This window comes from Glycine soja, chromosome 4, assembly GCF_004193775.1.
Source record: "Glycine soja cultivar W05 chromosome 4, ASM419377v2, whole genome shotgun sequence".
Classification (NCBI taxonomy): domain Eukaryota; kingdom Viridiplantae; phylum Streptophyta; class Magnoliopsida; order Fabales; family Fabaceae; genus Glycine; species Glycine soja.
In genome coordinates, this window is record NC_041005.1 from 7,095,007 (window position 1) to 7,110,982 (window position 15,976).

A 15,976-nucleotide genomic window follows, 5' to 3' on the forward strand; every position below is an offset into this window, starting at 1 on the left:
AACAATATTTTTACTAGAATTCCTCATTGAAAATTAGAAACTTCTTCGTACCGTTAACTTTATAAAAACATATGTATCTTTTAATAATTGGTGAGTAATATATATATACTCTTAGACAGAAACAAAAAACTTCAAATTTAATTAAGTTCTAGAAGAAGAACTAATCTTATAGTCAGCTCAAAATATTCAAGTTTGTGGGATACTTGGTGTTACTAGAAAATAAAAAATTCTAATTAAATAAAATAATGAACACAAAAGATTATCCACTTTGTCAAATTCCATATATACAGTTTCCTTTCTGGGCTTTCATAACAGCCCGTTAGTACTAAAACAGACATGGGTCGAACTCGACCCAAACAAGACCTTGGTCTTCCAAACAAAGCTATATGCCATGACAAAAAACTTACACGATCCATCTAAAATTTAATTTTCAATTTTAAGTAACCAAACACAAATCCATTTCGATTAAAAAAACAATTCTGACTCAAGTTATTCCTTGAAATTTAGACATGTTGAACAATTAGTATTTTCCATACAAAATTTACACTGAACTTTTTGGTCTTCAGTTTTAAGGGAATCCAGTTATCTAAAAAAAAAGGGAATCCAACATCAACAACCTAAGCATATACCTTACATTAATTTTTTTTTCTCAGATTATCCCACGTGTTTTCTTTTCTACAAAACAGATTACTCCCGGTTTTAAAATGTGTTAATCTTTTTCACAATAAAGTTTTAGTTTTTCATTTTATAGGGTTGGCAAATCATTAGATGAAACATTACTCCACTACATAGATTAAAGAGATCAAGAAATGTTTATTTTGTTTTTTTTTTATACCAAAACTGACAAAATGTTTATATTCTGTGTATTTTAACGCAAGATCATTTAATTAAGTGTATTTGTATGTTTTATAACGATTCTATTTAATAAAATTTTAAATCACTGTTTAATTAATTTAAATGAAACATTTAACAGGAGAGAATTTTCGTTCAACTAATGTTCACATCAAGTTATTCTTTTCCCCTTCCGAATATAGTTGGGGGAAAAACCATTACAGTATCAGCTTTTAGTACAAAAAATCATACTTGTTTCCTATAAGCATGCGTGTTTTGTCTATTACATAGTTATCAGCTAATAAAGCAGTTCATATTCATAACATGGTCCATGGGGGCAACAAACAACAAAATACTATTAATATTTTTGAATAGTGTTTAAGTTGATTGGCAGTTGGTGGTTGGCATGATTGAAGCAAACAATGATGCAGTGGTTAAAAAAAGGCAATAAGATTTTGTGCCAGTTATGCAATAATAATAATATATTCATCTGCTTCTATTCATATTAATCATATATAACCATCAGCACCTATGGTGTGTTGATTCATAATAATATCAGAAATTCGTACACAGACAAAGGATTAAACATCAGAATAGATATATAAAGATATATAGAGATGAAATGGCCACATGAAATTTAAATTAAGGTCCCACCAGCCACGTGTTCTGGGAATTAAACAGCACATTATATGGTTTAACATCTTGTGATTTTGTCTTTGCCCTTAACTTTGGACTTTAATTAATATATATCTTCTTATTTTCTTTCTCATAGTAGTTTCGAAAGGAAAAAGAAAATAATCATGTGATGCTTGGCTGTCTTTTATATATTACACGTATTTCTTCGTTCACACGTCCCATTGTTAATAACCTGTAACTTTCCTTCCTTGTTTGTTCTTAAAATACAGACAACATACAACCAAACTATATGGTGTCATATCTTTATCCCGTTTACAATACATTTTAACTTTCACTTTAGTTCTGTAATTACTTATTGTCTTGTTTATTAAATATTATTAACAACGTTAATTAATAAGAACTTGCTAGAACGAGGACATCACCAACATAAAAGAAAACTATATATATACTTCTGCATGCTCCTTTATATAGAAAACTCTTTGAGAAAATTGTTTGGCCCTTCGTATTTGTTTCTTGCATAAGTTGTATTATTTTTTTAAAAAGAACATGTATCCATTTACCTAGAGGTATTATAAGTTTATATAATGATATATTGCACTAATGATGTACAATTACGTATGCATCCATTTTTTTTTATATAAATTGAATTATCTGTTAGTAATTATATATTTATTTGTTAATATAGAAAACTAATATATATATATATATATATATATATATATATATATATTATCACGAATACAAAATATAGACAAATGATATTTATTTTAAAAGAGTTTTTTAGATAAAAGTATATTAATAAAATTAAGTCCGTGGTGAATATTTTTTTCTATTAATATGCGAAGGCTTCCTTTAATTTTATCTACTACATATGCACTATGCATTTGTCAATAATCTTTAGCAATGTAATACACCAATACTTCGTTTTGATTACTACATAAAAAGTTTCAAAGAATTAAAAGGGACAAATACCAGTATATTCGTTCTTTAAAAAAACTGTATATTCGTCTATTTAACAATTCAATAATTTTTAAACTTAAATTTTAAACTCATTTTACCTTAACATTTACTCGTTTGGACTTACACATCTAAAATATTTTAATGTTATACATAATGATATTAAATTGTTGCACGTAATAATTTATTTTAAAATATGTGTCATTTAAATTTTAAACATAAAGATTAATAATAAATATTTATTAAATTTTATTTTTTTAAATACTTAAATTTATTATTTTATTAATTTTTCTTATTTTTTAAAACAAAACTATTACTATTTTGAAAACAATTACTTTTTATAGAGTAAATGGTAAATAAGAATTATGTTTTTAAAAGTAAAAATTGTGTTTAAGACGATACTCCATATATTTTGAAACAAATAATATATTAATAATAATGAAAAGACATTGAAAGTTAAAGTCACGATTATATCTTATTCGCTATCATAAAAGTTATGATTCATACTGTTGTTAGACTTGGCATATTGTGTGTTGTTTGAAGTTATAATTTGTAACTCACAATAATTAATAAATATAAATAAATAAATGATAAATGTAAAGAAGAAGGGAAGAAAAGAATAAAGGCAATAACTGGGCTGATAGGGCGATGGTTCCTTTTGACTTTCCACTTCTATTATATTACGCGTTACTCTGCCTTACTAGTCGACACAAAAAAAAAAAAAAAAACACGTAATCCCATTCACATCTGATTTTATTTTAAGAAGACATTAATAAATTAAGCTTATCCAGCATATGAAGCTATGTACCGTAAAGTTTTAACATATATCTTATTTAAAAGGAAAAAAACTTAAATATAGCTCCACCATAAGTACTGTTGTTGATGTTATTCTCTAATCAAATTTACAGTTTTATTTTTATAATGCACAATAACATTTAAATGATTCATTTATTTCACATAATATCAAGGTGAGACTCCAAATTTAATTGGAGAACAATATGGATAATATTTACGATATTTTTTTGTGAAGATAGTATATATGGTATTGTATCTAAGTTTTAATTATTTTAGGGTAAATTATCTCATCTATTATAATATATTTTCTCAATTTACTCTTTATGCTTTTTATTATTGATTTTTTTTTAAGTTTGAACCGGAGAAAAATATTATAAACAACGAAAAAAAATGAGATTAGTAAGTATATCAAAACAAGACATAAGATTTGTTATGTTAAAAAAAAAAAAAAAACATAAGATTTGTGTGTCATAGATGTCATTTTCTTTTTCTTGCAATTTTTCAATATTTTAAGGATAACAATTGTTATCGTTATTTAAGAATCTTAATGGAGATTATCTTGTTTTACAATAATTGGAACATATTATTGAAGGATATCCAGTTATCCACCTCTCAGGATCCATATAAAACTTATACATGGAGGCATGGGGAGAGTTTAAGAATGAAAATCAAGAAAAATGTGATGAAAATCCAGAAAGGGGCCAAATAGAGTCCATCCAACTCATAATTGTGTCATCTCTACTCAAGTAATTAACTTTAATCACCAGAGTTTATTTGTGGGTTAAACAATGACGTCCCAACCATACATTTTCTAATTCAATGCATTTCTTTTACCACCTTTAGCTTCTTGCATCTTGACGTTCATCATTTTAATTTAACAATAAAATTAAACCCAAAGTTTCACAACGGAGGCTGGGAAAACAAATACTATTAAAATTAAAAATCCTATTACATATAATTTTATTTTTTTGGGTAAGCCAAATGAAATATATTACATATATATTCGACATTGACCATATTAGGCTGTTAGCATGCAATTGCAATTGACCTTAGATGCAAGTAGGACGTCATTCAAATAGACGTTTATACTTTTACTTGCTCCAACCACTTATTAATATTCCCACTTGCGACTATATTAAAAAATTGACCCAACTTTAATACAACCATTCAATTCAATTCCGCCCCCGCGTTACAGCGTAAATTCGCAAACACAGCATGTTCCACGGATGAACAATTCAAATCATGGGAAGAAACTCTGAGGGAAGATATATGAAAAAAGTTTAATGGGTATGAATTGTTTAGCATGATTTTTTCTTTTTACATTATCAATTACTTAAATATTATTTTAATATGATTTTTTTGTTAATTATTTATGATTGAATGACCGTAGAAGAATATTTTATAATATTAGTGTATATTTTAATTTCTTAAAAATCCTTTACATTATTAGTGGTATATACACTATTTACTTATAAAAATTATCAAAAAGATGAAATTTTGTATTAAAAAAAGAAGAAATAAAATAATTGAAAATTTTCAATATGAAATATAAAATAATATATAAAAGCAGAATTTTTTCACATTAAAAAGGAGAAAAAAAATACCATATATAATATATAGCTGAATTTCCATAACAAAATAAATAAATAATATATAACGGAATATATATTCGAAGATATCCATGTGTTAAATGTGCCATGTGCAAAATATATTGTGGCCGTAACAATGTTTATAGTAAGTTCTCTTTAGGTAGTGTAGAGACAAATAATAGAGTAAGCCGGAATTATATGTCAAAATATTATTTTTAAGAATCTAATTAAAACGTAAGCAATTTTTCCATATTATTTTTTATCATAAACTGCAATAAATGATAAAATTATTTAATATTTATATTAATTACTTTGAAATTTATATTTAAAGTAGTTTATATGAATTAAGTATATGAAAATCTTTCTAATATTAATATTTTTTTATGGATTCCAATATTAATTTATGAAAATTAAATTCTATTTTTCGTATATTTACACTAAAAATAATGACAAGCTTTTTTTTTTCATCAACTACTCCCAACAATTCAATGCGTTTATTATTTTTATTATTATTTTAAACAAAACTCCCAACCCATTGATTGGTTCGACTAGTGTGTATCACTAATACATGCAACGATACAATTAAATATCTGAACAAATTAGAATAAAAAAAATATCTAAACAAATTTGGTCTCTGCGCGAGGAGATAGGCCGAAATTTTGTAAAAAGTCAGAGATAAAAAGATATCTAAAATAAAAAATATATAAACCCAATAATTGACTATTAGTAAAGTTTTACAATGAGAAAGAAGAGTAATTGAAAATTTAATTTATGGTAAATTAAGTTTTTATTACTTAAATTTATGGGATTTTGAATATTTGGTTTCTAAATTATATTTTAAAAAAAATTGATTTCTAAATTATTTTTTAAAGAAAAATGACCACTAAAAAATTTATCATTATTAAGAATAATCTCTCTCATTAATAATGTTTATTAAATATTGAGTTGTTTAATTTATACAACTTAAAACTTAATTAATCCTCAAATTTATGGTAATATTTGGAAGTAATAAAAAAGAAAGAATGCAAGAAAAGTAAAAAGAGAAAGAAAGAAGAGGCAGTGTCCCTATCTGATCTCAACATCAGTTTTAGCCTGTATGTATGTAGTCCATCCTCTTGACTCTCTCTTCTTCTCTTTGCTTCTCTTCTTTCTCTCTCTCAACAATGGCTCATCTCTTCAGAGACCTCTCATTGGGCCACTCCAAGAGAGACTCCACGCCGCCGCTGCCGCCACCGCCGATAATGCCTCCCAAGCCCGCCGCCGTCACCGCCGCCGACGACCTTCCCTCTCCGCTCGGCCAACTCTCCGCCAGTCTCTCCGATTCCGACCTCGCGCTAACGGCGTACGAGATCTTCGTCGCCGCGTGCCGCACCTCCTCCGGCAAGCCTCTCAGTTCCGCTGCCAACCACTCCTCCACCAATTCGCCGAGTCAGAACTCTCCGAACTCGCCCGCGCTCCAGCGATCCATAACCTCCACAGCCGCCAGCAAGGTCAAGAAGGCCTTCGGTCTGAAATCTCCCGGTTCGGCCTCCAGAAAGAGCCCTGGCTCCGGTTCGGGCCAGGGAAAGCCCAAGCGCCCTCTCACCGTCGGCGAACTCATGCGCAACCAGATGAGGGTTTCCGAAGCCATGGATTCGCGCGTTCGACGCGCGCTGCTCAGGATTTCCGCTGGCCAGGTCGTTACACTCTTCGCTTAAACCACTCCTCACGTTTTTCGCACGTGCTGCAATGCATGTTGCGAGTGACGCTTGATCTCGCCCTGCCAGCTTTTTTCTTTGAGTTTTACTTGCTAATCGCTTTTCGCTGAGGTTTTAAATTCGAGGTTTTGTCAGAATCCTTGATATTGCAAGAAATTGCGGATAAACGCGGCCGCAATGGATGCGGTCGCTGAGAGTTCAAAATCCTTTGATCTGCTATTGGATTATCTCAATTTCTCACGTGATTGTTACTTTGATCTAAATATAACTAACAACTTGTTTAAATAACAACCTCCACGAAGTGCTCGTTAACTTGTTAATTATTGCGTGTGTGAATTGCTCAATTGTGTGCGTGTCATTGAAGTTTAATTGAGTGTTTATTATTGCAGGTTGGAAGAAGGATTGAGTCTGTGGTGGTTCCGCTTGAGTTGTTGCAGCAGCTCAAGGCTTCGGATTTTACTGATCAGCAAGAGTACGATGACTGGCAGAAGAGGACCTTGAAGGTTCTGGAAGCTGGTTTGATTTTGCATCCTCACATGCCGTTGGATAAGTCCAATTCCGCTGTGCAGCGTCTGCGGCAGATTGTTCATGCTGCATTGGATAAGCCTATAGAAACCGGGAAGAATACTGAGTCTATGCAGGTTCTTCGTAGTGCTGTTATGTCTCTTGCGAATAGGTCATATGACGGGTCTTATGTTGATTCGTGCCACTGGGCGGATGGGATTCCTCTGAATCTGCGGCTTTATGAAATGCTTCTGCAATCCTGCTTTGATGCTAATGATGAATCATCGATTATTGAGGAATTTGATGAGCTAATGGAACAAATCAAGAAGACCTGGGGAATCCTTGGATTGAATCAGACGCTGCATAATCTCTGTTTCACTTGGGTTTTGTTTCACCGGTTTGTCGTGACTGGCCAGCTGGACTTGGACTTGCTGTCTGCTGCTGACGGCCAGCTGGCGGAAGTTGCGAAAGATGCAAAGACAACAAAAGATGCAGAATATTCCAAAGTTTTGAGTTCTACATTGACTTCAATTATGGGGTGGGCTGAGAAAAGGCTCCTTGCTTATCACGAAACTTTTGACCGGGGAAATGTTGAAACCATGCAGGGCATTGTCTCTTTAGGGGTAGCAGCAGCTAAGATTTTGGTTGAAGATATATCCAATGAGTATCGCCGGAGGAGAAAAAATGAAGTCAATGTGGCACGTGAAAGAATTGAAACTTACATCAGGTCATCACTGCGTACTGCTTTTGCCCAGGCAAGTTCTTTCTGTTTTCCATTGGCTTTTCCATTTAGTAAAAGGTGATATAGACTTGAGGTTTATCATCTACTGGGGTTGCAATAGTGCTTGAAGAGGGAGATTTGGATTCCATTTGGGGGGGGGTGTAAAGTATAACTCACAGGTTGGTTGTGTTTGACAATATAATGCGTGCACGTTTTTTACTTATTAAATCAATGTGAAAATATATTGCCATACAATCTACAATTCTAGGTGATTGCGTGTAAGTGAGAAAACTAGACATATCATATTCAAAATGCTAATTAAATATACAAGGCTTATAAGGAATGGAAGCTAGGATGTTCATATAAAGTTAATGGATAGTTTAGTTTTCATGTTAAATTCTTTATCGATCTGCCTCTCTGTTATATTTTGATAGATATGCATGTGCTGAAATATAATTGTTTTGCGGCTGCGTAGATAATGGAGAAAGCTGACTCCAGCAGGAGAGCGTCCAAAAATCAGCCAAATGCTCTTCCTGGCCTTGTCATCCTTGCAAAGGATGTAGGTAGCCTGGCAGTCAATGAAAAGCAAGTGTTCAGTCCAATACTTAAGAGATGGCATCCTTTGGCAGCAGGTCTTGCTGTGGCCACCCTTCATGCATGCTATGGAAACGAATTGAAGCAATTCATATCAGGAATCACAGAATTGACACCTGATGCTGTTCAAGTTTTGAGAGCCGCAGATCAGTTGGAGAAAGACCTTGTGCAGATAGCTGTTGAGGATTCAGTGGAAAGTGAAGATGGTGGTAAGGCAATTATCCGTGAGATGCCTCCTTACGAGGCTGAAGGTGCAATTGCCAATCTTGTGAAAATATGGATCAAGACTAGAATAGACAGACTGAAGGAATGGGTCGACAGAAATCTGCAGCAAGAGGTTTGCATTCGTTATCTTTGCTTTTGTTACCAGTTAATGATTTTCATTGGTACTTCATTACCTATAAGGATTGTCGCTGATGAGTATTTTGATTAAATTAGGTGTGTTGAAGAGCTTTTATGGACATTATGAGCTTTTGAAAATAACTTATGACTCCTAGAAGCTCTCTTAGGAGAGCCACAAGCTTCTTGGTGAAGTTTATCAAAATAAGCTCTTTTTAGTTTATTTCAATAATTTTATGGCCAAATTTATAACATAAGCTATCGTGCGATAGGAACTTATTGAATAAGCACTTAATTAAGTTGTTCGCCCAAACACACCTTCAAACTCAGGAGTTTATAGTCTTTAATCAAGCATCATAAAGTCATTGCTGAACATTTGTAAGTTATGTGTGTGTGTGTGTCTTTACATCATTAGATTCTCTTAATTGATAAGTGATAACATGTTCATAACTATGCATGTGATTAATTTTCATGTGTTCTGACTATATGCATTATTTAAGTACCTTTTCTTGAACTAACTTAGTTTACTGTGATATCCTATCCTAGCTGTGGAGTGCTCAAGCAAATCAGGAAGGATATGCCCCATCTGCTGTTGAAGTTTTGCGAATTATAAATGAAACTTTAGATGCTTTCTTTCAGCTTCCAATACCGATGCATCCTGCATTGCTTCCTGAAGTAATGAATGGTCTTGACAGATGCCTTCAGTACTATGTTATCAAAGCAAAATCTGGCTGCGGTAAATTATGTTGGAATTTTATAGTTGAGTACTTGAGCTCTTATATTTTGCATCTGTAATAACTGTTCTTTGTTCTAATATTCAGGATCACGGAACACATTTCTTCCAACAATGCCTGCGTTGACCAGATGCACTATTGGTTCAAAGTTTCAGGGCTTTGGGAAGAAAAAGGATAAATCTCCAAATCCTCAGAAGAGAAATCCTCAGGTTGCAACAAATGGGGATAGCTCCTCGGGAATACCCCAACTCTGTGTTCGCATAAATACTTTGCAATGGATCCTGGGTGAATTTGATGTTCTGGAAAAAAGAATAATTACCCTTTTACGGAACTCTGAATCTGCTCATGTAGAAGATTTTTCAAATGGATTAGCAAAGAAGTTTGAACTATCTCCAGCTGCATGTCTTGAAGGAATTCAGCAACTCTGTGAAGCTGCAGCATATAGAATTGTCTTCCATGATCTAAGCCAGGTATTATGGGATGGTTTATATGTTGGGGATCCAGCATCTTCAAGGATTGAGCCATTTCTTCAGGAACTTGAGCGGAAGTTAATGTTCATTTCAGATACTGTTCATGAAAGAATTCGCACACGAATTATTACTGAAATAATGAGAGCTTCCTTTGATGGATTCTTGCTTGTATTGCTTGCTGGAGGTCCCTCACGTTCTTTTACCCGGAAGGACTCTCAGATCATAGAGGATGATTTCAAGTTTCTCAAGGAGTTGTTTTGGGCAAATGGGGATGGTTTGCCTTCTGAATTAATAGATAAATTTTCAACTACTGCAAGGTCTATCCTTCCCCTTTTCAGAACTGACACAGAGACCCTCATTGAGCAGTTCAAACGGTTGACCATGGAGACATATAAATCCTCTGCCAGGTCCAAACTCCCATTACCTCCAACTTCTGGACAGTGGAATCCATCAGAACCAAACACATTGTTACGTGTTTTGTGCTATAGAAATGATGAATCAGCTTCTAAGTTTCTGAAGAAGGCATATGATCTGCCTAAGAAACTTTAACAACCTTGAGAACCAGTTAATGGAATGGCAAACTGTGATGTACTGGGAGTGGGAGATGCATTCTGTTTAATTTGTCTGGTTCTGCTGGTATATAGTACAACGTTGTCCAGCAGGTAATTTATGTGAATTGTTGAGCAAGATTTACGTCAGGATGCGACCATCCTGTAAGACATCGGGAATATTGGCCAGAGGCTTAGTGCTACCGCCGTGTTCTCCAAGTCCGAAGTTAGGCAGCATAAATCTTGGCCATGATTATGGCTGACTTATTTGCGAAGGTAGTTGAATATTCTTTCTGATTCATTAATTATTGGATGATTAGAGATATCTCACGGTGGTTTATTCTGTGTTTAGCTTAAGTTTTCCTTTTACCTTCTGAGGCTGCCCTCTCTCTCTATATATAGTATGAAAATGGCATCTATGTTCTCATTATTCTTTTGTTAAATTCCTTTGGATTGGGTTGTCCCTTTTACTAGTATGAAATGCAGGCGGTGTATAATAGCCTATTTGTTGATTGGAAGTTTCTGCAACTATTTCTTAGTATGAATGAAAAGGCCGGCATTGATTGTAAGCTGAGATTTAACATTGTACATATGCTAATTCAGCACTTTTTTATGTTATACATGTCCCTCTTTAGTTAGACATGTTTGGCTTTTGGACTTATCTTAACGAAGTTTCTGGTCGGGATTGTTGGGTTGTGCCATGTGTGGACAGCTAAAACACCTTTAGCTACTTGATTTTGGAAAACGCAAAGACTGAGTATACATTATCTTAGTGGGGCCGGAATAATTGATTGCTCTTATTGTACTTCCTATAATTGAAATCGTTGCAAACTTTTTTTATTTTTTATTTTAGTGACCCATCATGCTTTGTGATCTGCTGACTGTTGTCTTCTTAAATACAGGGAGGAAAAAAAAATCAAAATATGAAAGTAGTAGCGAAAGTTGCATCAATGCCTCTATGGTAGAGTAATTTTTGTAAAGGAAAATAAACAATTTTCTTGAGAATTTATAGACACTAGTACAAAAATTTCAGTTAAAAAAAATGTGGGTGACAAATAAGTTAAATGTAGAAGTGGAAAACAAAATATTACATTTTATAGTGTGAAAGTATGTATTGCAGATCACTTTTCATTTACACTATATACTCCTTTCTGGTTTGAGAAAAGTGAAAATGAAATGTGCTATAATGCATTTTTCTTTTCGTTTTATTACAAAGTACTTAAGAAACTAAAAATGTAATAAAATTGATACGCAAATAAGCGCTGTGTACTTTGTAAAGGAATTAGGGTGAGGTTTGGATGGGAGAATTCTAATACTGACAATGTGCTATCGGATTGAACGATTGCAAAATAAAATGATCAAATAAAAAATAAATGGGCATACCAATGGTGCAAAATGGAATGATCAAATAGCTCGTTGGTTTTTATCCGAGATCCTTTTGTTCGGAATGGGATGCATTTTGTTTTTATTTATACATACTATTTTTTCACCTCTGAAGATTGGAGACACTCTTGTACAATTTCCTTGATCCTTCTCTTCATTAGTTCATCTTTCACTCCAGTAAGCATGTCACGGTAAAACATTTCCAACCTAATCAGCTTCCTTTGATCTGCTGCCTCCAACATACTCTCCCATTCTTTTGCAATGTCAAATGAACCTGAATTCCGCAATGAAACAGGGATATCTTGTTCATCAAAAGGTTTTCCAAAAATAGAACCATGAAGTATACTAGCATATTTTTCCATTATAGATAGCTTTGTTTGAAGCAGCTTCAGCTCATTCAATGCTGAAGATAATTTCTCTTCTGTTTCTGTTGTCAATCCAGTCTCCTTTTCTCTAGCCTTATCTTGCTCACCGGAGCTTTTTACTTCCTCTTCCTCAGAATCCTCCATTGTAGAAGGCCATAGCACAGCTGTAGGAGTGTAACAATCAAACCCTTTACCATCTCCAAGAACTCCACTCCTTCCCCTACCCCAAGACCACATTCTATATCCCTTTCGTGCAACAATAACAGTATGTGCGGCCCCACATGCAACTTTAACTGGATCTGGAAATTTAAGTTGATGGGGCTGGCATGACATGAGACGGGGAGAGAGGGCATCGCCCGAATCTGTTCCAGCACGACTAGCATCAGGGCATAAGCCAAGGCCCTTCTCCATTCCCCATGACCACACATCCCCATCTGAGGAAACAACACTAGTATGAAACAAACCACAGTCAACACAGATAAGTGATACATTTTGTGGCAATTCTTTAACAGGTGTAGGAAATAATGTGCTTTGTGTAGTTCCATGCCCAAGCTGGCCATTATCCCCAAGGCCAAAGGTCCAGCATGTGCTTTCTACTGTGTCACTAGGTTTCTTTTTACGAGTGAGCAAAGCAGTGTGAAAGGCACCACATGCTACCTCATAAGGGGACTCCTCGTCAAATGTTCTAACAACTTCCGGATGCAGTCTGCTCTCTCGATCCCCCAAGCCTAATTGGCCACGGCTGTTATAACCCCAAGAGTAGCACACTAGATCTTCACCATTGTATGTCTCTCCAGCACTAACCAGAGCTACAACATGCTCATTTCCACATGCAACCTTGACAACAGTGTGGCCCTGAAAATCCCAAACTGGAGTTGGAGTGAAACTGCTTACAAGTGCTAACCCACCTTCTTTGCTTTGTCGTGGGCAGTTTCCCCACATCCACAGGGTCCCATGGTTATCAATAGCTAGAGACATCATTCCTCCAGCTTTGACAGCACATATCTGAGAAAGTTGAACAGGTGAAGCAACATCAATGATGAAGTCACCTTGGTTAATGTTTTACATTAAAAAAAATAATGCAATTCTGTTATACCTTAAGTGGTGTTTTACTTTCTGCTTCAGACACACCCGATGAAGAAGAATCAGGGGGATGCAATTCAAGAAACTTGTTCAGTATGCGGGGCACTAGAGAATTGTCTCCAACAGCATATTCATTGTCATGTGATTCCTCTCCATTTATACCAAGTTGACCATCCATACGGTAGTCAAGGATACAGATGCTAGTACATAATATAAATTCAACAAACTTCTAGAAAAAACAAGTAATATCTGCAACTGAGATCCACCGAGGGACTCCAAGCATATTAAGGATACAGAAATTGTAACCCCAACACCAAACAGCTCCGTCTTCTGTCAACACACAGACTGAAGAATTAGATGGGGGAATGACCTTCAAATTCAAATCAGATGAATCAGCCTAAGTTTACATTAGTAACCAATACTCATGGTGTTTCATATCTGTTTGACAAATCTAAATGCATGCATATACTAATGACTCTTATAAAAGTTTAGTAACAAGGTTAACAATAATTAGGACATTTGGTTAACAATAATTGCATGTTTGGATCCGCATCAATTTCGTTCAAAAACCAAGTCTAATTTGCATTTGATGGTAAAAGCTAATACTATTATTGAGCAAGTTTTTGCTTGTGAACATGAAACCAAACAGGAATTAATGTTTTGTATATTAAATTTATCAAGCACAAAGTTCAGATATGAACAAAACTTAGATACATTTCCATATGTAATTTTGGTATTGTTACCCAATTAGACTTGGAAATTTATCTCAGTAATTTATGTTGACTGACCTTTAATGCAAACATTTATTATACAGATTATTGAAGTGAAACTCTAATTTTGATGAGAGTATAACACTAAAAGCACCCAAAGAACTGCACTTAATTTTGTTTCCATTGGATATTTGGGGGGCTTTTGGTAGACGGAAAGTATTTCCTTTCCCAGGAATCTGTTTTAGCTCACTTTCCCACAAAATCATTCACAAGGAGGGGGCAAGAATCCAACTTTCTGGAGTGGAAGAAAAATTTTAGTTACATATTTTACATGAATCTTTAATTCTCAGAAAACATATTAAGACTAACCAAACATATTTTACACATTCTCAGGAATCATGATTCCCAGAAATCGACTTTCCCGGAAATGATAAAACTTTCCCCCTACCAAACGCCCGCTTACTGAAAAAAGGGAAATTGGAAGGTGTGAAGTATGAAGGGTTAGATAACCTGCTAGAGCAAGACTGTGATAAGCACCGGCAGCAATTCCCACTATTTTGAAAGTGCCTTCTGTTCCGTTTGGATTTGGGTATCCAAAGTTGAGTTGTACTGGTAAAAGCTCGTCCTTTTCTGCCCCAGTCCCGAGCCGTCCAAACATTCCCTTGCCCCAACAGTAAACACTGCCATCCCCTGCACACCACAAAAAAAAAACAATTGAAATTTGAGATTTCAAATTCAATTTTGCATTCACAGAAAATTGAATTGGGTTTACCAGTAAGAAGGAGAGTGTGTGCTTCCCCCGCAGCCACGTCAACCACCTTACGCGACACCTGGCCGGACTTCACAATCTTCCCGCCGGCGTCTTCCATTGCTCCCGACCACAACACACGCTCTGTTTATCGCAACACAAGTGATGCCAATTCAATTCAATACGAGACAAGGGAAAAACAAAAAGATTTGTTTTTAATAATAATAAAAAAAACTAAATTGTAATTTTTATTTTTTTCTAAAATCTTAAATTCACGATTTTAATAATTTTTGTCTTTTCTTAGGTTAATCATTCAAAATTAAATATTAACTTTGATGTATTCTTGACTTTTTATTTAAGATAAAAATAATAAATCACTAGACATTACTTAATTTTATAATGGTCATACTCCACTTGCTCTCTGCTTAATATTTAATTTTATACATATTTATTTTTATTATAAATTTTATTTTAATATAAATTAATAAATTATTATATCTAATTTTTTTTAATTTTATTGTAATTTTAATATAAAAAAAAATACATAAACTAATATATAGGTTATTTTAAAAAATTAATGTGTACATGTTACGTAAATTTAATATAATATTTAAATATTAAAAATTTATAACTTATTATAATTTAAATTAAAAAATTGTATTATTTATATATAAAAATAAACTTACATAATTTTTATAAATTAGATCAAATAATTTATATATTAATTTATGTAATTATCTTGATTTATATAATTGGTATTAAAAAGCTTATTTAAATATTTTTTATAGACCGATTAAGATGGTGGATTTGAAATTCTATGAAGATCAAAATTATAATTTACCCTAAAATAATACTAAAACTCTTTAAAAAACTTTATATAAATTAATCACGTATAATCTTATAATTTAAATTATTTTTCATTTAGTCTTATAGAGTTTACCAAATGCTTGTTGAATATATGAAAAATTATATACTAGAAAATTGTCTCACAAATTGAATAATGATTTGACTTAAATTTTAAAATTAAAAAAATTAATCTAAATTTTAAAATTAAAAAATTATTAAAAAAAAACATGTAAATGCATTTTGAAAAAACTTTTCATTTTTTTTCTTGTCATTAAGTATGGGTTTAATTGAGCTTAATTAAAACATATTATTATTATTATTGGTTAATTTTTTTGTTCTTGCAAAAATGAATAGATTTTAATTTTAATTAATGTTTGTAGAATTTTTTATTTTATTTTTAACTTCTAAAATTTAAAGTCAATACTT

At 33.1% G+C, this 15,976-nt stretch overlaps 2 protein-coding genes across 2 annotated transcripts; one reads left to right on the top strand and one right to left on the bottom strand.

Annotated features, from left to right (window-relative positions):
* Nucleotides 1-5,730: 5,730 nt before the first annotated feature.
* LOC114409125 (protein unc-13 homolog) lies at nt 5,731-11,055 on the top strand. The gene is made up of 5 exons (XM_028372447.1): nt 5,731-6,484; nt 6,895-7,764; nt 8,206-8,661; nt 9,210-9,399; nt 9,485-11,055. Exons 1-5 carry the CDS (start codon nt 5,972-5,974, stop codon nt 10,414-10,416), a joined length of 2,961 nt encoding a protein of 986 aa, XP_028228248.1. The 5' UTR covers nt 5,731-5,971; the 3' UTR covers nt 10,417-11,055.
* A 746-nt stretch (nt 11,056-11,801) lies between these two features.
* On the bottom strand, nt 11,802-14,901 carry LOC114409126 (ultraviolet-B receptor UVR8). Its single transcript, XM_028372448.1, has 5 exons — nt 14,729-14,901; nt 14,467-14,646; nt 13,541-13,576; nt 13,260-13,420; nt 11,802-13,168 (listed from the first exon to the last, which is right to left on the bottom strand). Exons 1-5 carry the CDS (start codon nt 14,823-14,825, stop codon nt 11,894-11,896), a joined length of 1,749 nt encoding a protein of 582 aa, XP_028228249.1. The 5' UTR covers nt 14,826-14,901; the 3' UTR covers nt 11,802-11,893.
* Between the last annotated feature and the right edge of the window lie 1,075 nt (nt 14,902-15,976).

What these genes read in the sequence shown, in the direction of transcription:
- LOC114409125 (XM_028372447.1), top strand. Translation starts at nt 5,972, where the DNA reads ATGGCTCATCTCTTCAGAGACCTCTCATTGGGCCACTCCAAGAGAGAC. An exon ending in TCAGGATTTCCGCTGGCCAG is followed by an intron (nt 6,485 to 6,894) that starts GTCGTTACACTC and finishes TTATTATTGCAG; the next exon opens with GTTGGAAGAAGGATTGAGTC. An exon ending in CAAAGCAAAATCTGGCTGCG is followed by an intron (nt 9,400 to 9,484) that starts GTAAATTATGTT and finishes TCTAATATTCAG; the next exon opens with GATCACGGAACACATTTCTT.
- LOC114409126 (XM_028372448.1), bottom strand. Translation starts at nt 14,825, where the DNA reads ATGGAAGACGCCGGCGGGAAGATTGTGAAGTCCGGCCAGGTGTCGCGT. An exon ending in TCACAGTCTTGCTCTAGCAG is followed by an intron (nt 13,577 to 14,466) that starts GTTATCTAACCC and finishes GTGTGTTGACAG; the next exon opens with AAGACGGAGCTGTTTGGTGT. An exon ending in AAAGTAAAACACCACTTAAG is followed by an intron (nt 13,169 to 13,259) that starts GTATAACAGAAT and finishes CAACTTTCTCAG; the next exon opens with ATATGTGCTGTCAAAGCTGG.